The sequence below is a fragment of the Leopardus geoffroyi genome, chromosome C1 (genome assembly GCF_018350155.1).
Source record: "Leopardus geoffroyi isolate Oge1 chromosome C1, O.geoffroyi_Oge1_pat1.0, whole genome shotgun sequence".
NCBI classification, from domain to species: Eukaryota; Metazoa; Chordata; class Mammalia; order Carnivora; family Felidae; genus Leopardus; species Leopardus geoffroyi.
The window spans coordinates 19,796,581-19,821,497 of record NC_059328.1 but is presented as its reverse complement, the minus strand read 5'-3'; the positions used below and the strand labels follow the sequence as shown (position 1 = coordinate 19,821,497).

General features: G+C 47.1%; 1 protein-coding gene across 1 annotated transcript; it reads right to left on the bottom strand.

The window, feature by feature from the left end:
• LIN28A (lin-28 homolog A) lies at positions 1-11,244 on the bottom strand. Its single transcript, XM_045482386.1, has 4 exons — positions 11,112-11,244; positions 10,836-11,020; positions 979-1,163; positions 1-295 (listed from the first exon to the last, which is right to left on the bottom strand). The coding sequence occupies exons 1-4, from the start codon at positions 11,242-11,244 to the stop codon at positions 76-78; spliced, it is 723 nt and encodes a 240-aa protein (XP_045338342.1). The 3' UTR covers positions 1-75.
• Between the last annotated feature and the right edge of the window lie 13,673 nt (positions 11,245-24,917).

Here is a 24,917-nt window from a genome sequence, read left to right as displayed (position 1 = left end):
TTCTCCACTCTGCCGATTGATGCCTGCTCCTCAAAACTTCCTGATCACAAAAGCATAGCCCCCACCCACTGTAGCTCAATTCTGGGCCTCTGGGAGCAGGGCAGGGCTATGGATTTCTTCTTCTTCTTCCTCCCGAAAGTAGGCTGGCTTTCCCTGTGAGCTGGGGGCCTGCTGGGCTTTCAGTGGACACGAGGCCACCATGTGGCTGATGCTCTGGCAGAAGTGGCACTTCTTAGGCTGGGGTGGCAGCTTGCATTCCTTGGCATGGTGGTCTAGACCTCCACAGTTGTAGCACCTAGTACAAAGCAGGATGGTAAAGTTGAGAAAGGAGCGAGAGCAGAAGCCTTCCTCTGAGTGAGGACACCTGGGCTCTGATCAGTTACTATACTCACTCTCCTCCCTGGAAACCAATTTCCTCACTTATAAAAGGAAGACTTAGGACTAGGACTAGATACCTCTAAGTTCTTCCCAAATCTGTAATTGTCTAGATGGGATCTTCAGATTTATGTCCACTTGAAAATTCTGAAATAATCAAGGACGGGAGTCATGGACCCCAACTGGGAACCACAATTCACGAGATAGGGAAGACACTACCATACGCTTAAGAAACTGTACCGGTCATTCACTAAAAAGAGAGAAAATTAAAGGAGTCAGGCAACTATATGACCTGCTCCAGCACAGAGCAAAGACAAAAGAAACTAGCCACTTGGAGACCTAGTGAAGAAGCAACAGGTACATCCACCATCTTGTCCCCATCACTTATACTTTCCCATCTGTGATCTTCTTTGCTTCTGAAATAATTAAGTGCCTTTTTCTCACCTACAGACCTTTCCTCATCTCCCATACCCTAAGGCAGAAACGCCAAACACCCACACGTTGCCAGGGACTGCAGGCTTCATTGTGTCTTTGGCATCCTGGCCCAAGAAAGGGGCTAGATTGGGAGAACTCTCCCTAGTCCAGCCACCTTCCCGTCCATACCTGTCTCCCTTTGATCTGCGCTTCTGCATGTTCTTCCCTTTGGGCCGCCTCTCGCTCCCAATACAGAACACCCCACCGGGGCCCGTGACCCGGATAGATTCCAGGCCCTTAGCAGACTTCTTAAAGGTGAACTCCACGGCCTCACCCTCCTTCAGGCTCCGGAAGCCCTCCATGTGCAGCTTGCTCTGGAGAAGGGAAACATGGTAGATTTCAATGTCAGTCTCCATTCTTCCACCAAAAAACTGCATACACGCGTTCTTTAAGGTACAAGTGTGATACTATTTCCATGTTATCAGTAAGAAATTATCCACTCAAAGAGCTACCACAATTAAGAACAAGCGATCCATGTTACATTAACAAAGAATAATCATTACATAAACAGATGCCATAACTTTTTTGTAGCTCTTCTCATTTAGACAAAAGTAGAACAGATGGAAAATTCTTAAACGTAACATTTATGAGAAATCAACAAATAGTGGCGCCTGGCTGGCTGGGTCAGTGGAGGATGCAACTCTTATGTCAGAGTTGTGAGTTCAAGCCCCATGCTGGGTGTAGAGTTAAAAAAAAAAAAAAGATAGGTGGCTCAGAAGGCTGAGCGGCTGACTTTGGCTCAGGTCATGATCTCGCAGTTCGTGGATTCGAGCCCCGCGTCGGGGTCTGTGCTGACAGTGCAGAGCCTGGAGCCTGCTTCGTATTCTGTGTCTCCTTCTCTCTCTGTTCCTCCCCGGCTCACGCCCTGTCTTTCTGTCTCTCTCTTTTTTTTTTTAATTTTTGTTTTTGTTTTGAGAGAGAGAGAGAGAGAAAGAGAGCACGCATGAGCGGGGAGGGGCAGAGAGAGAGGGAAACACAGAATCCAAAGCAGGCTCCAGGCTCTGAGCTGTCAGCACAGAGCCAGTGCGGGGCTGGAATGCACGAACCGTGAGATAATGACGTGAGCCGAAGTTGGACGTTCAACCGACTCAGCCACCCAGGTGCCCCCCCCCCAGATTTTGATCTTTGCACTGAGATTGTGAAAGACAATGACCTGAGTTTTAAAAACACACACTGAAATATTTAGTGATAATGGTGCTTGATACCTGTAACCTATGATTAAGACACGATGTTATTGGCAAGTTAAAGGGAAAAGACAGTATGACCAAAGCTGATGAATCAGTAAGTTTATAAGGGAAAGCCCACTAGGAGGTTCAAGTATATGTAGAGAAAACAACAGGGAAGGGCAACAGTTCAATACCGTCAAGAAAATTACCTATCTGTTTTAGCTACCAAGCCAGAATTCTACACTTTTATAGCACTTGTATACAAACTACATTCCAGAGAAATTAAATATCAAAATGTTAAAGTATGGAACAACCTGTACAAGTCAAGACAGATAGACTGATAAAATTATAAAAAGCTACTATAAATCAGTAAGGAAAAAAGAATCACAGAATATAATGCCTAATACGTTTTTGGATGAATTAATGAACCAAGAGGTAAATCTGAATTGCCTGACTTGGAAAGACGACCGGGTCATACCGATGAAGGAAAAAAGATCTAGCATGTTTGGAACAACCCCATTAATAGACTACATGTTCGTATCAAAATTTGGGGCGCCTGGGTGGCGCAGTCGGTAAAGCGTCCGACTTCAGCCAGGTCACGATCTCGCGGCCCGTGAGTTCGAGCCCCGCGTCAGGCTCTGGGCTGATGGCTCAGAGCCTGGAGCCTGTTTCAGATTCTGTGTCTCCCTCTCTCTCTGCCCCTCCCCCGTTCATGCTCTGTCTCTCTCTGTCCCAAAAATAAATAAACGTTGAAAAAAAAAAATTTAAAAAAAAAAAAATTTAAAAATATCAACACTTGCAGAGAGCCTGGCAGCCTTCCCCGAAATAGGGAGTTATCACATAGCTAGTTGAGAGGCAATAAACGGGTCAGAAGAAGCCAGGGTCCTGATTCAAAGCTCACAGTCCATTCTACCTTGCCACTTAATGCATCAACAGCAACACATTAGTGGAAGTGACAGCCTCTCCCCAGAACAGACTTCATTATAGCTTACTCCGTTAGAGTAAAATATCCAAAGAGTGTGTCAAATGTCAACAAGGTGTAGTCGTAGAGAATAGGGATCAGAGAAGCAAAAGGGATCACTGTGCACCTAGTCTTGACGTGAGGGAACATGAATAGGTAGCACTCTCATATTACGCAGGTGGTGGTTGGTAGGAGGAATATTTCAAACTGGGACTTAGGTGAGACGTGCTCTTTAGCCAGCCTGGATCCCCACTTTCTCAATCGTGGACGTTGTTGTTTTAATTTAGATGGCATTGCTTAAGACAAAGATTCCATGGAGGTAATTGGATAAAAGAGCATAGGGCTGAGTGCCAGACACACCGTAGAGTTCACGAAATGCTGGTTGTACCAATTTTTGGCTGCATGACCTTAGTCAATCATGCAGGTCTGGACCTCAGATCCTTCAGAGAATTGGGGTAACAGTAAGTTACCCATCTAGGTCTCTAATGAAGATTATGTGGGCATGGAAACATCGGGAATGTGCTCAGCAAATATTTCATGTATTATCTGTAGCTTTTGTCCACCAGTTCCACCATAGGAATATCCTTTCCCTTCCTTTTTATTCCCCTAGGAACAGCCAGGGATGTGATGACCTCTCCCCTCCCCCAACGCTGATGTGAGGCAAGGGGCAGAGCATTAAGGCAGGAACTAAAAACACGGCAGAAAGGTGAAGGGCCCTTTCCCCTTTCCTGTTGCACAGAATCGACCTTGATTTGAAGGCAGATATGCCTGGTCTCTTATTCAGCTGGGATAAACCAGTTGTCAGGAGGTACAATCCCAGGTCCTCGCATTTGCCTAGTGGACTCGGAGGCCGGGACACTCCTAGTTCCAGCTGTGATTCAGCAGATAAGTGATTAAGAACAAGGGTTTGGAGTCTGAGGCCTGTTTCCTCCTTTCCGTGCTAACCTATAAAATGGAGCAAGTATTAATTTTATGGTGGCCCTATGAGGTTTTATGCATGAAGAGTAGTTAACACATAGCCTATCACACATAAATCCTCAGTGAGTGGCAATTATCATCAACCTCTTCAGACTGGATCAGGGCAGGGTAACAGTGAGAACGGAGTGTCAAGAGGCTCAAAATTTTAACTAGGGTTTTTAGTGCTAACTGTGGAAACTCAGATGGGTTTTTATACCCATCTACACCTCCTAGGCTCACTGTGAGAACAAGAGAATACCAGTGGGGGCAATACGAAACTGACTGGTCCTCTCAGGTCACCCACTCCATCACTGGAGGATTTGAGGTTTATTTAAGACTGTCAAATTTAAAAATGTAACCCTGCAGGGACCTTACCGCAGCCAGTCCGAGATTTAGACTGGTGGTCTGCAGGGGTGGCTCCCTGCCCCCCCCCCCCCCCCGCCCCTTTCTACAACACATAGTTTGAATTCCTCTCTTATCAGATAGGTAATCGCCGTGCAGCCCCACTGAGCTGGCCTCACAGGGCCAGCATCAGAAAGGAGCCTGAAATTCTTGCTACCACCCCCACCCCACCCCCAACCACACACAAAGCAGGGCCCCGCCCCTCTCCCCATCCCCTCCAAAAAAGAAAAGGCCTGGGGGGGGGGGAGGGGCAAAACTTGAGCTCCCCCAATAGAGCCCAGCCCCAGGAAACAAAGAGTTGACACTGGTTGGTTCTGGTGGTCAGATTCCTGGAGTTCCAGAGGCTGTAGCTCCCCCGGCTCCCCCGGCTCCCCCGGCTCCCCCGGCTCCCCCGGCTCCCCCGGCTCCCCCGGCTCCCCCCTACCCCACATTCATCAGTTCCTTCCTCTCCATAATGGGGTTATGGTCACTGAGAGAAATGGATAGAGACACCTTTCTTCCAGTCAAGCCTGCTGGGTCGGCCAAAGTCACCGCCAGCAGGCATCCTCACTTCTCCCTGCCCTGCCATCCCAGGCTTCCAGGGATAGAAGGACACAGGAACCCCTCTATGTTACCTTCGGTCAAATCCTCTATGCGGGAACCCGAATGAGGGCCATTTATGCAGGTAAATTATTTTCAAGGTTGGTGGGGGAAGCAGGCTTCCTTCCTATCTTCCTCACCCAATTTGTTCAAGGCAGGAGGGCAGGCAGCCCACAAGGAGCCCACTCCGCAGGGGAGGATGGCATTTAATCAGACAGAAAACAGTTGCAAGGAGACCTTTCTTTTTTTGGATGGCAGGGAAGGACTTAGGCCAGTTAAATACTTCGACCTTCTGCTTCCTTAATACCTCACCACGGCCTCCACCACCCTTTCCCGTATCAGATACTCCATCCAGCATCGACCGCTGGCTTCAGCAGCAGTTGATACGAAGGAGCTTAGGGAACATGGTGTTGTGAAAAGCACACAGGAACCCGAGTTTCCCACAACTTGCTCTGTGGAAGTCAGACACATGCTGGTTCTTTAATCATTTGCAAAAGCAGGGGATCAGACTTCATGATAACCAGCTCCAACATTGCCCGGTTTTAGTCACATGGCTCCTTTCTACAGAAGTGGCAGGCAGAATTTGGGGGAAACTTGCTTTGGTCCCAGCGATCAAAGGTTGCATTCCCGGTTTTTCTGCATCACTCAGGCCCATTCCAGCTCCAGACTGTCGAGTGAGTGTCTATCCACTCAGTTCCAAGTGCCGAGCCATACACAAATATTTGTGGAATAAACCAAGTTGTCCACCGCCCCAAACTGCTGATATTCATCTAAGCTTACTATAGGCTAAGGAGAGCTCTAAGCACATCACATGTTGTAATGCATTGAACCTTCATATCAAGTCTGTCAGATAGGCCTCATTATGACCCCATATTACAGCTGAAGTCATGGAAGCAGAGAAGTAAAGCGTTCTCCAAATTCAGTGCACTGATCGCCATCAGCCTGACCCTACAGCCAGTGCTACGCAGTATAATGCAAGTCATATTTGTAAATAAACATGTTAGATGTAGATATTAAAACTTTCTGATAGCCACATAGAAGTAAAGGAAGCAGATGGAAGAAATGACTCAGTCCCGAATTGTCCCCATAGTCCTACCTGGGCTTCATTCCTGAAGGTAGGGTTTGGTAGGGGCTAGGAAACCAACCGGTTCTACCAGAAGCAGTTTATTTGATGATATGTCAGGGAGGGTTGAGGAAAGAGATCTGTCTGGAACCAAAGGCTGCCAGCAGAGACAACCCCCACCAGTCACCTCTGCTCAGACACAGCCAGGACTACCAGTTACTGCCTGGAGTTCTCCACCAGATGGTGCTGCTCATCAGCTGTCAGCATAAAGGCAGCCAGAGGGAGACTGGAGAGGAGAGTTGCTTGGTTTTGAACTGTGAACCAGAGATTTATCTCCCCAGCTTCTTAGGGCAGGCATCCTCGGTCCTCAGGAAGCAGTTAAGGGGACTGAACTTTCAAGGATAGGGCGCTGACTTCTCACCAGGTCCCCACCCACTCGAAGGGTGCAGAAGAAAGGGTCCTGGAGTTTTAAAGCCAGAAACCCAATTGTTCTTGTGTTCTCTGCCATTTACAAAAGCCACTAACTCTTCTTGGACTTTGATTTCCTGTCTGAATTAATTTAACTCCAAGCTGGGATAATTTAAAATGAATCTGTACAAATTTCATACTGTTCCTGAAAATTCTCTCTTCCTCTCCCATACCTCCTGACCCCAGACTTAATATAGATAGTAATTGTTACTCCAGCTTGCAGGAAGAAGGGAGGGGTGGTGGTTTTGCCTAGAGCAGTTTCCCCCAAATATAACAGGGAATTCTAGTAGGGTGAGGACCTGGTGATAGTTTGGTTAGGAATGTTCAAGAAACAACCCTGCCCTGGGGAAAGTCACTAAAAAACCACTTCCGGGGCAAGGCAGTGTCACCAGCTAAAAAGGTTCCAAGTTTCTTCTATTGAAAACTTGCTCAGGATGGTGGCACAGCCTTTACTTGGGCCACGGTCAAGAAAGCATCGCTTTTCAGAAAGACAAGGACCCAAGAAGATTCCATAATGCTCAAACTCTACCAACTTTCTGAAAATCAAAATGATTCACTTACTTTAGTCTGATTTCTTTCCTATTACGGTGAAAATGAAAAACTAACAAATCACCACCAAACCTGTGGCTTCACATCCATAAGCAAAAATTAGAGAGTCCTATCTGGGTCTCAACACTTTTGACATTCACTCCAGTTCATGCTGCATGAAGAGCCCAGCCCTATTCTAGACCTCAGTTCAGAGAAAGAACAATAACATTCCCTCCCTTATCATGTCCAGTCTTTCTCTCTGGAGGAAGACCTCTACTGACCAGGACCCCAAACTTGTCCTCCCAATTCAGGAACTCCTTACTTCTTCATATTAGTTCCTTCTGCCCACCAAGTCCATACTAGGAAACTAGACAGCTAGTCCCTTTCTTCAAAGAGCTTATAGGTCAGAGGAAGAGATAAGACCAGCACATCACTAACTAGATATGAGGTGAGTAATCAGAGGCACCAACAAGGTTATAAACCAGGTGGGAAGAAAGCTCCCTCTACATTCTCCCCTCCCCACCCCATCCAGAAGATTCCTAATCCAGATCCTGCCTGAGGTCGCTCTCTCCCCCTCATCCTTTTCAGAAAAAGCAAGCCACGTGGCTTCAGCTGTTTCCACAGTTTCTCTGTATTGAAATTTTTTCTCCTGACCCAAACTCGGTCCCTCGGTCAGATTTGGGATCTTCTTTTGCCTCCAGGCCTTCCAATACAGGATTTTAGCTGGAAAGCCATTTTAAACATATTTGGGTTCTGAGCAGCTGTAGAAGCAGGGAGGAATTTTCTTGTTTTCAAATTTCTACAAGTCTTGGGGGTTTGGGAGTTGAGCCACAGGAAACATGAGTTAAACCAAAACTCTTAAAATGGCTATTAAGATTTCAAAATTCTTAGTGAATCTTAGGAAAATAGTTTAGTGCTTTCTTGCACCTCCGTTCCCTGTAGAACTGCGTTTCTCAATTGAGGGGGGTTTTGCCTCCCAGGGGGCATTTGGCAATGTCTGGAGACATTTTGGGTTGTCACAACCGAGGGATGCTCTGAACAAAGAGTTATCCTTCTCAGAATATGTCAACAGTGTTGAGGTTGAGAAACCTCGGTTTAAGGGCTGACCATCTGCCAATATTAGGATTCATAAACTCACCTAACCCTGGGGACAAGCAGAGAGTTCTAGATCTGAAAATCTGTGTCTGAATAAAAGGATTGTTTAGAGAAATCTCTTCACCTTTTTCTTTTTTTCCCCTTTAAGGCGAAGGGCAAGTTTTCTTCCCTACTTATCCACTGCTGGGGGTGCATAATGCATTCGAAAAAGAAGAGTGTGTCGGGAACCAAATAAGCCCAGCCTTGGAAAGGAAAATGTTAAGTTGCTTTCCCCCCTTCTTCCTCTTTTCTTAGAAAGGGGCTTCCCGATCCTCCCTCCTGGCAGATGTTTATCTTAGGACAATTATCCTTCTCACCACATCAGGCTCCGAGGTACCCACCACCAGCAGCCAAAGGAGGGGAGGTTTTCTTGCTGAAGAGAGTGCCTTACCCCCCATGCACACACTGGGAACATTTTCCTTCCCTAGAAAAATTTTTAGGGATCATCCTTCATCTACTGAATTCTTCTCCAGTAGAGCCCCCAAGAGATATTTCACATTCCTCAAGTGCAGGGATTGTAATCACCAGTCTAACCGCTACCATAGAGTTTTGAGATCACCCCAAGCTCCGGCCGCTTGCTCCATAGGCTCAGGGAACTTCCAGTCATTGTCCTTCTAGGACTGTTTCGTGGAGGGTGTTAGGGGACTAAATTCTCGGGTCCTTATCCCAGCCCCACTCCCTCTTGATAACTTATTCCACTGTGGAATGTCCTTGGACATTCCAAGATCCCCAAGTCCAGGTTATCTCCCAGCTAACCCATCTGAAGGAGCATGGCGCAGGCTCCCCTCCCCAAAACCTGAAGGTCCCTGCTTTCCTCTATGCCACCCAATATTTTCCACTTGCTTTTGATCCTAAGGTTAAGTGGACTGAGGCACAGATTCATTTGTTCGGGAACACCTTCCTTGGGATTTGGATATCACCAAGGAAACCCAGATGATGGGGGGCTACATTCCTCCCAGATCCTATTCAGCAGCCTTGGGAAGGGAGGCAACAAAATTTGGGGTCTCTTTTACTCCAAGCCTCCCAAAGTTGGGGAAGCTGTCCAGTCCGTCTCCAGACCAAGAGATTTTAATCTCTTTGTGATCAGATAAATGGAAGAGTGGGAGAGCTGGCTACCCCGCTGAGGAGGGCCATTCAAAGCTGGTTCCTGTAATAAAGTGATTTAATAGATCTAAAGAGGCCAATTCCCTGCATTCTCCCACAATTACTTCCTGAGGGTTATCATTCACATATGTAAATGAGACAGGGAGGGGGGCAAAGCCACTAGCCAGAACTAGTTGTCTGATGGGGGGGGGGGGCGTTAAGACTGGGGGGGAGGTCGAGGACACAGCAAGGAGGTGGCTAAGCATCCTGCTGTATACCCTCCCAGCAGATGTTCGAGTAGTCCTGTGACTCCAAGGTACCCAACATTAAGTGCCTCCCTGCATCCCATAACTCCCTTGTTTCCCCCCACTCTGTGTCCTCATTGAAGGCCAGGCTCGGGAGACTTCCCTGCTGCCTCGGACCAACCAGTCCACCCAGGATCTCCCTTCTTCACCCCTCCCCCTCCAGAATACCATCCCTCAGGCTCCAACCCTTAATCCCCACATCCTCCTTTCCCCTCCCCCTCAGCTCCTAAAGCCAACCTCCCCGAAGTAACCCCTCCCTGCCCGGCCTGGGTGTCAACCTACTGGACCTGAGATCATCAATTTCTCCTTCCCAGGTCCAACCTGAAACCTCCAAAGGTGGAAGGGACACCAGCAGCAACTTCCTTTATGTGGTTGTTATGGGTGGCTGGTGTCCCAGGACCTCTGGGACACTTCTAAGATATTTAGGAGAGGGTGAGAGGAAGAGGCAGCCAGGGAGGAGGGAAACCTGAAGTCTCTGGCTCCTTGTTCGAGGCCGGAATGTTAGGACAGCAATCAATGGCTGTCTGGGGCCATAAATGCCAAGCAGAGAATAGGTCCAGAGGCTAGCCTCCCTCCACCCCCTGCCCTGCGACACTGAATTTCACCCCCACTGGGCTGCCTTGCTTTAACTGAGAACTTGGGGTTGTGACCTAACTCCCTCCCAGCCTGGACCAGGAGTCTAAGGCCTGGGCTCCTTAGGTTTTCCTTCCTGGAAGAAGTGGACGGCAAAAGCCCAGTAGGTGAACTGTGTGCCAGAGGCGGGTACTCTGAAGAGGTTTCAGGCCCCCAAACAGATTCTTCAAGGATCTGCCAAACTCACTCAGGCCTCAGGGCTTTAGTTTTGGGTGACCACCTGGGTGCTGGAACCTAGCTGACTTTTCAGCTTTACCCGTTTGATCCTAGAGTGGTTTGCCTGCCTCTCTCCCGCCAGGGAGCTCCATTCACATGTTAGTGAAAGACGCTGGGCGCTCAGGGCCCTACTCAGAACCGGCATGTGCTTCCCTGGCCGGCCTGCTGGCCCTCCCCCCACCGGCAAGCACAATACAACCTTAGTTTCTGCCACATGGGGTCACCTCCCTGCCCCCTGCCCCCTTCCCAGGGGAAAGAGGTAACAGACACGTGGTAAGCCAGAGGGGTTCCGGGAAGGGGGTGGGCGTGCTGATAATCGGCTCTGCCCGCCCCCCATCCCGTTGGAATTAATGGGGACTCAGAACTGGGGTGCCAGCGCACAATGAGATCCCACGGTTTCCCTCAATCCAACAGCCGAGTCCGTCCGCCCAACCTTGAATATGCGCGCCAACATCCCCTTCCCCCGGCAAAGTTGCCAGAATCGGTCTCACCTGGTGCACAAAGACATCCACTGGGGGGTCAAGCGCGACCCCGGCGCGGGCGGTCATGGACAGGAAGCCGAACCCCATGCGCACGTTGAACCACTTACAGATGCCGGCACCGTGCAGCAGCTGCGGCTCCTCGGCCGCCCGGGCGGCGTCCTCCGGCGCCTCCTCCGGCGCCTTGGCGCAGCCACCTGGAGGTTGGGAGGGCACTCAACTGGGGGGGCCACGGAATCGGGAGGGCCCTCTCGAGACCCAGCAGGGAGACCCGAGTGTCCAGCCCACGGGTGTGCACCCAGGTGGCTGTAGCTACCAAGAAGCTGGCGAGGAAAGACCTGTCCTGGCCGCCTCCCGCGCTCCCCAAGCTTCCACTGAAGCCAGTGTTGCCCCAAAAGTTTTGCTCCTCTTCCCACAACATGTTGCCCGGGGATAGCTGGCCGGACAGGCCCCTCCTCTTCTGTCCGCCCGCCCCCGTAGCCTCGGCGTGCACGCCGCTGGGACACCAGGGTTCCTTGCTCCAGAAATGGCCCCTGAAGCAGGAGGCCGCACAGACTTAGGGTCCTTCGGCCAGGCTGGGGGACATTTCCCAACCTCCCTTTCATGTGGTTCCTGGGCGCCCCTGAAGCCTAAGGTGTCCCCAGTAAGTCCCGAGCTCGAACCTGCGAACTGCTGGTTTGACACAGAGCCCATGGTAGTCGGCTGAGCCCGCGGCCCCGGGCCCCTGGTCGGGTGGCTGCTGGCCCCAGAGAAGTCCGGAGGCAAAGGGGTGGCTCGGAGAAGAGGCTGCTACATCTTCCCCAGCACAATAGCGGTGGGAGGGCCCACGGCTTTTCAAAGGCTCCCAAATTCTAAAAGACAATGACCCAACCCCCCGCGGGCAGCCCCCTCCCCTCCCCTCCCCTCCCTCTTCTTTCCCCTCCCTTTCCTTCTGGCTCCAGCTCCGGCCCTCCCCCATCGCTGTGGTCTCTGACACCTCTGGGGTGTCCCTTCTCAGAACCTTGAGGTTTGACACCCCCTCCCCACACACACATCTGGAGATGAGGGCCGTCAGCCCTAGAAGTCTTGAGGACCCTGGAATTTGGGATCCTGTACTTTAAGGACTTAGTGGGGGTCCCCAAAGCAGCATACAGGTGGGGGGGCTTGTGGGGGGGTAGTTTTAAAACCATGTGACTGCTCCCACACACACTCACACACCACCCCCGCCCCCCGCGCAGATAATTATACATTCCAGAGAGTTGGGGGAGGGAGGTGTGAGCCTGGCAGCGCTGGCCAATCAGAGACTCAAACCACCTGTCAAGGGAGAAATGGATGAGCCCTCCCCCTCCCCCAGCTCTTGAGCGCCCCTCCCCCTCCCTTCCCCTTCAGGCCTCCGAGCTGACCCGGCTGCTTGGAGCTGACCCGCTCTCACCCCCCACCCCCGTGTGCTTAGATAGACCTGGAGTTCAGGACACTAGGAAGCCTGGGATGGGGAAGTCGGGGGGGGGGGGGGGGGGGTGGCTGGAGACCCAGCCGGGCTGATCTCCAGTCCTGACCAAGGCGCTGCCTCTCAAGACGCTGTCTCTGACTGAATGTCTCTCCCTCCCTGAGTTTCCGACTGTTTTTTAGATCTCTCAAAGTGCTCCTAATTGATTCTGTGTAAAAAATCCTTCCTTTTTTCCTTCCAAATCTGTGTCTAAAATTGACTCCACGTGGTGCTTCCTGGGAGAGCAGAAGGAAACCTAAGAGGCTTGAAGTGTGTTCCTCTCTCCTCCAGCTGCCCTCATCCTGTTCCTATCCCAATCCCATCCCTATCCGTTGCTGGGAGAGGGACGAAGTGGGTAGGTGGGTGGAGGCATTTCTTCCAGTCCTCCGGACACTCTTGGGTAGCCAGACCTTCCTTCTTTCAGAGTCCCATCCTAAAGTGCGCTTCCCTCCCCATGGTGGGGTTGGTGGGGGAACTGGAGTAGACGATCTCCTTACTTGAAGAGGTAGCTCCCCTTCTGGGAGATAAAGAGGGTTGGTCAGGGGGGGTGGCTAGTGCCCTGGTCGGAGATGGACAATGGCCGGGGGCTCAGTGCACGGCCCTGGCCCTGCCCCTTCACTTCCGGTGCTCAGTTCAAACTGGACAATGCCAGCTCCGGCCAGTTCCCCTCCCCCACTGCTACAACCCATTTAAAGAGACAGAGCCTGCTTTCGGGGGCATCCGCTTGCTCTGAATTCAGTCTTCTCCACCAAGTGTGTAGAACCTCTCGCGCTTCTCACCCTGAACGTGTGTGTGTGTCTGTGTGTGCGTGCGCGCGCGCGCCCGCCCGCCCACGTGTATATTTAAGAGAGAAAGAGAATGAGTGGGGGTAGGGAAGGGAAAGAGGGGAGAGCAAGGGGTTGTGGAAGAGATTTTTTTTCTCTTTCCTACATGGAGAGTGCTTTCCAAAAGACGAAAACTTGAGTGTACGGGATAGGGGGTAGGACTTTGGGTGATAAAGAGGACAAATGTGGCCCTTCACTACTCAGCCTAAAAAATATATATCATTAAACAAATATCATTAGTAATGTCCCACTCCCAGTTGAGAACCTTAATTTCGTTCTTCCAAGAGTTCTTCCAAGTACATCAGCCAAACCCATTTTTGTTTATATAATCCTCCCCACCTAAGTCTTATCTCCCCTCGGTATTAGGGCCTTTAAAATATATTCACTCCCTGTATCTCTATTCTTAAGATTCAGGAGCAGGTGACTGAGGTCTGGCTGAAGAGAGGGAAAAAGGAATTTGGTGGTTTGGTCTCTCTTGGTCCGCTCTCAAATAAGGATTGTTCCCTCCGCAGGCGTGACCAGCCTCTCTGTCCAGGGTCCTGAGAACTCCAGGAGCCCTGTCCACGGTGCTGAATAAAGCCACGCTCTCCTGGCTCCCCGCTCCCAGCTTTGAGAATGCCTTATTGATTTCCCACCTCCAAGTCCTTCCCAGAAAACCTCTCTTCTCAAACCGTCAATGACCCTGACACACTTGAGACAAGTGAAGGGATTCTCTTGAATGCCAGAAAAAAAAAAAGAGGGAATATTCAGCAGTACATGATTCTGTGAGAGCAGTGCAAGTATCTCAAGCTCCCCTTCAGAAAATTGTATGTAAGTATTCATTTGGCCACAAAGGGTGAGGAAAGAGGACATAATATTTTCTGATTCAAAGGAAAACAGGGTAGGGGCACCTGGCTAGCTCAGTTGATAGAACATATGACTCTTGATCTTGGGGTTGTGGGTTCCAGCCCTACATTGAGTGTAGAGATTACTTAAAAAGAAAATCTTAGGGGCCCCCGAGTGGATAGGTTAATTCACCGTCCGATTTCAGCTCAGTTCATGATCTCACAGTTCGTGAGTTCGAGCCCCACATCAGGCTCTCTGCTATCAACACAGAGCCTGCTTCAGATCTTCTGTCCCCCTCTCTGCCCCTCCCTCACTTGTTCTCTCTCTCTCTCTCCCCCCCTCACAAAAATAAACAAATATTTTAAAATATACCAAAAAAATACAAATAAAAATATGATCTTAAAAAATGTGGGGGCGCCTGGGTGGCTCAGTCAGTTGAGCTTCTAACTCTTAATTTCGGCTCAAGTAATGATCTCACAGCTGGTGGGATCGATTCTCATGTAGGGCTCTGCATTGATGGCAGAGTCTGCTTGGTACCTTTTCCCTCTGCCTCTCCCCCTCCTCAAAATAAATAAATAAACTTTATAAACAAAACAAAACAAAGCAAAACAACAACAACCCAAACCAACCAACCACCACCAACAACAACAATAACAACAACAAAAACAAAAACCACAAAGGAAACCAGAGTAGAAGAGAGACTAATCTTTGTTTTCAAGTTATTTTCCTAATTAATGGGAAAATGGGAGCATAGGTGTTGGAGCCAGCTTGCCCATGTTTGAATATTGGGTCTACTTACACAGCGATCTGGGGCAAATTCTTTTTTTTTGGGGGGGGGGGCCAATTCTTTAACCTCTCTATGTCTCAGTTTCCTCCTCTGTCCAATGGGGATAATGAGAATATTTAACTCTCAGAGTTTTATTATGAACAAAGTTAGATCACACACTTAAAACCTTTGAAATAGTGCCTGTAATAGTTTTTAATAATGTAAACTATAACTATTAGTGTAGCTATTGTGAATGTGATTGTCTCTATGAACCAGAACCTGCTGGATCATTTGCTTCTTAGGACTAGGGCCATTCATGTATTGTTTCTTTCTGCATCTTTTCCCACATCCTTACCAGTACCTAGCACAGTGCCTGGCCCATAGAAGGCACTCAAGAAGAGTCTCCAGAATAACCTTTAACTGAAATAATAAAAATGTTATAATAGTCTTAATATTTATTCTCCTCACTGCCTCTCTCAGGTCTAAACAATACAAACCCAGGAGGGTTTCAGGACCCCATAAAGTTGCACATGTAGAGACAGAGGCTGCTTTAGGAAAGGGCATATGGCTCCCAATATAACTGACTCTGCATCCCCAGTGGGTTGATTCTATGTGGGAGGTGGGGACTCCTGACCAAACCTTCTCCTGGGTCCTTGTCTCAGTGAAAACTTGTTAGTTTCCTACTGCGAACCAGTTAATGTGTTAGCTCACAAGTTTGGTGGAAGAACCAGGTAAGTATTATGCACTAGGTAGTATGATGACTGAAAATGTACCCCCAAAAAGTAAAGAAGAAACATGTCCAGGTGCATGCCTTGGCTGACTCAGTCAGTAGAGCATGTGGCTCTTGATGTTGGGTTCATGAGTTGGAGCCCCATGCTGGGGGTAGAATTTACTTAAAAAAAAAAAGAGAGAGAAAGAAAGAAAGAAGGAAAGAAAGAAAGAAAGAAAGAAAGAAAGAAAAAGAAAGAAAGAAAGAAAGACTCCCTGCCTTCTCAAAAGTTACAGTCTGGTTAGGAAGACAAGGCCTGATATAGCTAAGTATTACAATTTTTTGTGTATTTCTGGGAATAATAATATCTAGGTGGGAAGAAAAAGGGGTCTTTAGACAAAGGTCTAGTATTAACACAAAACATCTGTTGTTGTTGTTGTTTGAATATCTCTTTAAAATATTTTACCAAGTTCCTCTTGTGTAGGTACATATCTTCATAAATGGAAGAGCCGAAATTGGTCTTAGTAATAACTCATTCAACATTTTAAAAATATTTATTGAGCACTCCCATGTGGCAGGCATTGTTCTAAGTGTTGGAAATACATCAGTAAACAATACAAACAAAAATGCTGCCTTTGTGGAGCTTATATCCTGACACCTTATCATAACAAGAGCTATTATTTGTCAAGAATACAGGCACATTTCTTTACTATATTGTACATCTGAAACTCATATAACAGTGTATGTTAACTAACTGGAATTAAAATAAAAACTTGGAAAGCCAAAAATATTTTTTAAAAAGAATAAAGCGGGGCGCCTGGGTGGCGCAGTCGGTTAAGCGTCCGACTTCAGCCAGGTCACGATCTCGCGGTCTGTGAGTTCGAGCCCCGCGTCAGGCTCTGGGCTGATGGCTCAGAGCCTGGAGCCTGTTTCCGATTCTGTGTCTCCCTCTCTCTCTGCCCCTCCCCCGTTCATGCTCTGTCTCTCTCTGTCCCAAAAAAATAAATAAACGTTGAAAAAAAATAAATAAATAAAAAGAATAAAGCACATTTCTTATCTCATTAAAGCCTGTCAATAACTCTGAGTAATAGGTATTAATATTCCCACTTTGTAGGAGAGGAAACTGAAGCTCAACGAATCAATATAACCTGCCTAATGTAGCTCAGCTAATACATGGCAGAAGCAGATTTAACTCACATACGTGACTCCAAAACTCACATTCTTTCCACAGTCCTAGAAAGTTGTGACTGGTACTGTCCCCATTTTACCAATAAGGAACAAGATATGTACAAGCAAAAAGGCTGTGAAACAAAACTACATATTCAATATGATTAGTAAATAGGACCCAAGCTTGTCCCTGAGCCACAGCTCATCTGTCATTTGTAGTTATCACCCTCCCCCAAACTCCTTGGCTTTATAAATCAAAGAGCTGACCAGAGCGGGGCAATCATCTACATCCAACTCCCACTTCGGAGGTGTTTTGAGAATTCTCTGGTAAGGTCCAGGATGGTTGTGTGTGTGTGCGTGTGTGTGTGTTTAAGATTTTAAGTAATCTCTATAAGTAATCTCTATACCCAAAGTGGGGCTCGAAGTTACAACCCTGAGATCAAAAGTCTCATGCTCTGTCAACTGAGACAACCAGACACCGCCAGGATGGTTGGAGTTAAAGCCCTTACCATCTAACATGAATGGTAGTGTGCATTTGAGAAAAGTATTTCCCACAATGTGTCCTTCAGCATACTAGTTCCATGGAATGATTAATATATCTTACTAAACTGAAAAGTTTCTAGGGGCACCTGGGTGGCTCAGTCGGTCGAGCGTCTGACTTCGGCCCAGGTCATGATCTTGTGGTTTGTGGGTTCGAGCCCCGTGTCCAGCTCTGTGCTGACAGCTCGGAGCCTGGAGCCTGCTTCGGATTCTGTGTATCCTCTCTCTGCCCATCCCCCACTTGTGCTCTGTCTCTCTCTGTCTCTCAAAAATAAATAAATAAATGTAAAAAAAAATTTTTTTTAAGTTTCTATAGTGAAATATTTGGAAAATTGTATATTAGCTAGATTTCCTATGCAGGACTTTTCAAAGCCTCTAGTATGGCGATGCACTCTGTGATTCATCAGGGAGGGAATCATATTGATGTGTGCAGGGTTTCCATTCATTCATCTGTTCATTCACTCAGTCACCTAGCAAATATTTATTGAGCATCTATTATGTGTCAGGTGGCACTGTTTGAAGCACTGATGATATGTCAGTGAACCAAACAGATTAAATTCCTACCCTTGTAGAGCTTACATTCTAGAGGAGAAGGACAGATAATAAAGAAGTAATTAAGTAAAACGTATAGTATATATAGTTCAAGCTTGTTAATTTGCTCTGTTATCTCAGGAAAGGAACCCAGTTTTACCCTTTAAGGGTAAAATGAGGGAATTGGATTCATTGTTAGACAAATGTTTCTTCCAGTTCTGACATTCTAGTGTGTGTGTGTGGGTGGGTGGGTGTGTGTGTGCAAGAGAGACAGAGTCAGAGAAATAGAGACAGAGACTGGGAGAGAGACCCCGTTCCTAACTACGCTGAGAAGCAATCTGTTTTCACCCATGCTGTCATGTTCATCCCGCTCTAGGGACTAGGGCTTCCTACATCAAGTGGGATTGTGTACCTCTCACCTCTTAGGCCTGTTGAATTGGCAGAAGGAGGATGAGCCAAGGGAGTCCCTTTCCTTCTTTCAGTCCTGCTCTGCATGCGGGCCTTGCTTCACAGAGCAGGACGCCAGGCACTTGCTTTCACCAATAATGGCTTCATTACATTGAAAGGAGACCAGAGTGACCTCAGTGAAATAGACTTCCTGACCCCAGCTGACCTCTGACCCTCACCCTGACAGCCTCTAAATCTTTTCCTTCTGACACATCCCCCACAAGGTACAAGCAAGAAGAGGAAATGATGAGCCCACCATAGCCCACTGTCCAGTGACTGTACCTCACCCAATGTCCTGTTGCATGGAACTTGCCATGCCCGTAATTTACTTCATGACTGCTGATCTTTTCAGTGATCTTCGCTGTGACTCTAGCCTGGCCCATGGGTCACAACTCATGAAACTGTCATTCACCTGGTGTCCATTTGTGTGTGTCCAATGATTGTCATGTACCATGGAGGCAGGGTGTCTAACCAAATGCTGTCATTTCCCCAATACCACTTCAGCCTCGACCTTTAACCTACCCTTCCCTGACTCAGTAGTTACTGCTTATTGAGAGCTGATTATGCCAGGTGTGTACCAAGTGTTTGTGTGTATTGTCTCTTTCTGTCCCCAACCATCCTAATCTGATCCCCATTTTACTCGAGGGGAAACTGAGACTTAGTAGAGTTAAGTGATTTGCCCTGACTCACAAATCACAAAGGGTGCAACCCAAATCTAGCTCAATCCAATATTTTTCTTCTTCACTTTTTTTTTAACAGTTAAAGTAATTAATGCATGTGGTTTAAAAAATCAATTAGTATTGAAAGAATTATAATGAAAAACAATAGTCCTCTGACTACCCTACCCCCTCTGCTCCCATGAGGCAACGACTCTTTGGGTCACTTTTTTTCTGTAGGATATTTCCATATCTCTAAATTATATGCATGTACCTCTGTTCCTTGATTTATCAATTTTAGATATCATCTATTGATTTCCTGTTACAGTGGATGAGGACTTATCTCTCTTACAGGACCTACCTCCCCCTTTTCCTTCCTAGTACAGTTAAATCACCATTTTCAACCAAATTGATAACCAATGTTTATACTGTTATGATTATGGAAATGTTCACCTTACTGCCAAGCTGTATACTAAGTAGGACAAAATTTCTTTTCCTTATCATGTTTTATTTTTCCTCACTCTCTCTCTTTCTTTCCTTCTTTCTTCCTCTTTCTTTCTTTCTTTCTTTCTTTCTTTCTTTCTTTCTTTCTTCCTCTCATTTAAGTTTTATTTATTTAAGTAACCTCTACACCCAGCATAGGGCTTGAACTCGTGACCCCAAGATCAAAAGTCAAATGTTCTTCTTCCTGAGCCATCCGGGCACCCCTACCTTTCTGTCTTTCCTACAATATTTGCCATTGAAATATCTTCAATTATTTTCAAGGGATCCATCACGTTATCTTTGCCACTTAGCCCTTGTTTTTCCCAGAGCCTCTTTCCTGAGGCCTTCCTTCCTGGTTGTTCTCTGAGCATGCTTCATAGTTGTCACCTTGTCACCTTCACTACGGTGGCTAGACCCACTGATTCCTGGAAGTCCATGTCAATCTCTTCCTTGGTTCACACTTAAGGAGCACATCCTCAAGTAACTGCCTAAGGAAGGGTGCATGGGAGGGAAATATTCTGGACCTTACAAGTCTAAGTGTGTTGTTTTCTTTACCCTTGCTTTTTGATGATTACAAAGCCATACCTTTTACCACTCTGCTATGCTGACCCCTAGCAAAATGAAGAAAGACACGTGACTTACTCTGAGGTCACTGAAGTTGGAGATGTCTTTTCTAGATTCTGAGGTTGTGAACCCAGCGTTATCAGTGGAATAAAAATTACTATAGTTAATGCTTTTTGAAGGCTCACCATGTGCTAGACATTGTGCTGAATGCTTTACACAAATTATCTCATTTAATCCTCACACCAAATTTATAAAAATAAGCATGGTTATTGTTCCCATTTAAAGATGAAGCTGAGGGGCTCCTGGGTGGCTCAGCCAATTCAGTGTCCAATTCTTGATTTCAGCTCAGGACATGATCTCACAGTTCGTGAGTTCGAGCCCCACGTCAGGCTCTATGTTGACAGTGCGGAGCCTGTTTGAGATTGTCTCTCCCTTCCTCTCTGGCCCTCCCTGCTCACTCTCTTTCTCTCTCTTGCTCTCTCAAAATAAAGAAATAATTTTTAAAAAGTTTTAAGGTGAAGCTGAGCACTGAAGGGTTACTTTAAGTGACCGGGTAAAGCTCATGGAGTAAGTGATAGAGTCAGGATTCAAACCCTGGTAGGTAGGTTGACTCTGGAATCCAAGTTCAGATTCAGTAACGTACATTGGAGGAGACTTAGAGATTAGTATATTCAGACTTTGTCTTCCTCCCATCCATTTTGTAAATGTGGAAACAAGACCTAAAATCTAAGTGACTTGCTCAAGGTCCCTTAACTAGTTAATAACAAGAACTAGAAACCCAGGTTTCCTAGTATCACCCTTTCAATCAAGGAAAGAGTGTTCAAATTCAGGATTCATTTCTGAAAGTTGGTTTCCCTGGTTGTTTAGCGGGGAGAAAACTATTAGAAAGGACAGATATCAAAGATTTATGTCCCATCAGATTGTAGCTGGGATGTGGAGTAGAAGCATGTATGATGCACTATGGAAACAACGAAAGCTAACTCACGTGATATGTTATGGAAAGCTTCACAGGGAAGGTGCCATTGCATTGGACCTTGTCTAAGGATTTGAAAGCCAAGGAGGGCAATGCGTTCCAGAGGAAAGGCACAGCAAAAATGAAAGCCAGGACGATTGGTGAACAGCTTGTTTGGGGAACAACTACAAAGCTTGGTTACCACATTGCAAGTCCTCTATGTCCCTGTGAAGACAGACAGAGAGACCTGCCCTCCTTCCATTCGATCTTCAATCACACATTCATTCAAGATTTTGTCAGTAAGAGAGATGGAATGGTATGGTAAGAAAGTTCTGGGTTCTATCACTAATTCACTGACCCGCCTTGAACAAATCTCCTCTGGGCCTGTTTCCTCATATATCAAATAGGAGAGTAGATTTATGATCTCTAAGGTCTCTTCCTGCATTTGTGATAATTACAGAATGAGAATAGGGCAAAAGGTGTCTAAGTGTCTTTGACTTTCCTTCCTTTGGAGTAAGGAAGAAAATAACATTTGTTAACTTCTGCTAAGTTCTGGGCATAGCCCCCTCCAGCCACCCTGTGAGGAAGGTGTCATCTCCCCATTTAACAGAAGAGAAGACTGGAGCTCAAACTATTTGAATAACGTCCTCAAATTCTCCCAGCAAGTAACAACAAAAAATAATAGCTAATATGTATGAACGTTTACCATGTGCCAGACACTCTGTCAAGATCCTACATTAGCTCATACAATCCCTCAACAACTCCATGATGTGGGAATTATCATCTCCATTTTCAAGATGAGGAAACAGAGATTCAGAAATTGAACAATGTGTCCAGGGTAACTCTAACAATAAGTACCCACCCAGGTCTGCCTGATGCCGCAACCTCTGATGACATCTGAGTCTGCACCATACTTCATAGACACCAATCCAGAATCAAGGCTTCCAGATGACAAGGGACAGTCCCTACCCTCTGTCCAAACCACCACTGGGCCCCTGTGGTTTGACCATGGTGGAGGAAAGGTGACAGAAGGCACCTGGCTGGCTCAGTTGGTGGAGCATACAACTCTTGATATTGGAGTCATAAGTTGAAACCCCACAATAGGTATAGAGATTACTTAAAATCTTTTAAAAAAGAAAAAAAAAAAAAAGAAAGAAAAAGAAGAAGCTATACTTTCCCCCACTCTGGACTCTCCTGAATGCAAGCCACCCTCTGAGGTTCTGATGCCCCCACTGCTGTTCTATTAAAGGAGAGAGTATGGAGCACAGAGAATGGGTCCTTGACTCCAAGATTCTCAAGCCAAAAGGGACCTTGCAGATCAGCCATTGCCCTCCCAGACCCCAGATTTGACACCAGCCATTTTCTAGACTCAAATTGCAAACCTCCAGCAACATGGATCTTACAGCTTCTGGAAACCTTGCCCATCCCCTGATAGTTTGGACTGTTAGAAAGTTCTTTCTTCCATTGAATTGAAGCTGATCTTTATAGCCTTTAACCACTTGTCTTTAGGACAAGTCCCCATCCTCTTCTGCAGACTCTACAGTCAAGCTTTCTGTTCAAACCGCAGGATCACCCTTTCCCAGTTGTGTGACCTTGGGCAAACTTGTTAGAGGTTCAACGCCTGAATTTTGGTTGGTTTCTCACTGTTTCTCTGGAAGCTAATGCCAGATTTACCCAGCGTGTTCCTCACTGATCCACAATCTTTTCCCATTTTCTGTGCATCACTTTATACAATGCTTTTGCAACGGCAAAGTGTTTTCCCATGCCTTGTCTTACTAGACCCTGGAGAACGGGGTTGCTGCAAAAGGAAGGGGGCAAGATAGTCATGTAGTTATCTCAGTTTTGCAGGTGAGGCTGGTCTCTACCCTCAATACCAGACTTACCTCCAAACGTATACTCCTCACTCCTATCAGTTAGCTTTCCAGGGCCTCCATACCCTTGCTCTCCCTTTCTTCCTGGTGTTTTTCAATGCTTACCCCTCTGTCCAAACCACCATTTCCCTTACTTCACTTTTCCCTTACTCATTCTTTAGGCTCCAACATAGGTGTCACTTCCTTCAGGGATTTCTTTGCCTCCACCTACTCACCCCCCTACCACCTCCTTACTTGTTCTTATAGTACCCTATATTTCAACAACAGAGTATTTCCCCCACTTTATTATATTTGGTTATTTGTCTTTCCCGTTCGCTGCTAGAATGTAACATCATGAAGTCAGAGACTATATCTGTCTTGTTCATTGTGTGCCCAGCACACAACACAAAGCTTGGAAAAGAGTAATAGTTTGTTAAATTAAATGTTCATTGAATTGGGGGGGGGGTGCCTGGGTGGCCCCATCAGTTAAGCAACTGACTTCAGTTCAGGTCATGATCTTATGGAGTCCCCCATCGGGTTCTGTGCTGACAGCTCGGAGCCTGGAGCCCGCTTCAGATTCTGTCTCTCTCTCTCTCTCTCTCTCTGCTCCTCCCCCACTCATGCTCTGCCTCTCTCTACCTCTCAAAAACAAACATAAAAAAATGAATTAAAATGACTGTTTGTTGAATGAACAAATGAGTGACTTGCTCAGGGTTGCATGAATAATAATGGCCAAAAGTAGAATCCAGGTTTTATTTCTAAGTCCATCTTTTACCATCTTCTGAACCAAACCTAATTCTTACCCTTAACCCTTGCTGTTAGCCCCTGTCCCCACTTAATTCCTTAGAATCTTAGATTGTTTATCTGGAAGAAAGTTCAGAGCTCATCTGATTCAACCCCTTCATTTTGTATATAAGAAAATCATGAAGAAGAAGAAGAAGAAGAAGAAGAAGAAGAAGAAGAAGAAAGAAAAAGAAAATCATAGAGGGTAAGAGGCTTGCCTAAGGCCACACAATAAATTGCGCTGTCCTTCCTGACCACCAGACTGGTGCTTTCTCAGAGCTCATCAGTGAGTTCATGGACTCACAGGGCATTGTCTTCAGGGTGAGAGTAGTAGCAAATAATTCTACCCAAGTCCCTGCTTTTATGCTCTCTAGCTGCTCAAAAGTCCAGACACCAAGAATTTATTCTGAGATGTCTCACAAGCAGAAGTTTCAGACCAGACAGGATGGAGGGGGAATGTATGTGTTGCGGGGAGGAGCAGGTCATGGGGAGCCAAGGATACAGACGTGAAAACCAGGCTGTGCAGCACAGCCCCACGTTGTGGGGTCCCTCGAGGTCCCACTGTGGCAACACCACTCCCTCTGCCCCTGATGCTGACCTTTGGGGCCAGAGATCAATAACCTGGGACATTGGCTTCAGCCCCCTTTAGCCCTCCAGTGACCACAGGCTGTTCGGAAGAGCTAGCAGGACTCAGGGTCATTAAGTAACTGTCACTCTTCCCTAGCCCCACTCAGGGCACTGCTGGGGGAGGGGCCAGGAATGGGAAACATCACAGGCAGACATAGGTATGGCCAGTTCTCCTCCCCACCAGGGAGTTACTTCTATCTCTTCTTGACCCCCACCCTTTCCCCCAAAATTAACTCCTGCTCTCTCTGTCCCCCCCAACATATCCCTAGCACTGAGCTCTGACCCTCCTCCCCGAACCCAATCTCTTGGTTGGGCCTCCATCCTGTTTGTTGAGCTCTATCCCTGCCTCACAGAAACCCTATATCTCTCTTAGCTGAATCTCCTGTGGTTGCCCCCCCACCCCCCAGATTGTGCTGTATAATCTGGAGATGTTTTACGCTTTTTCAGCCAAAGCAGTAGACAGGAATTCTTTATTCACCATTTTCTAAATATCTCATAGCAGGCATTTTCTCATCCCTTTCTTCTCCCCAAGAGCAAATCTGCTTTCCTGTCTCTAACATTAACAGGATCCTGTTTCAGAAACACACTCACCCACCCCAGCCCCAGCACCCCCCCCAACTTTCCATGATCCTTGCCCACCATTTCTTCCCCACATCCAGCCCAATTCTCCAGCCAATCACTTCTGATTGATTGATTAAGGAGGAGGAAAGAGGATCGATGGAAGAATCTGGGCCTATTCTTATTCAAAGCTAAAGGTCCGGAGGGGGGGGGGGCGGATATTAATTGTGGGGAGGATCAGAGATCCACTATGGAGCTGGGAGGAGGGTGAGGTGTTCTGCAGTGTGGGGGAGGATGGGTGCAAGGCTTAGACTGTTCTCTAAAGGTTGGAATGAGAGTTGGGGCGG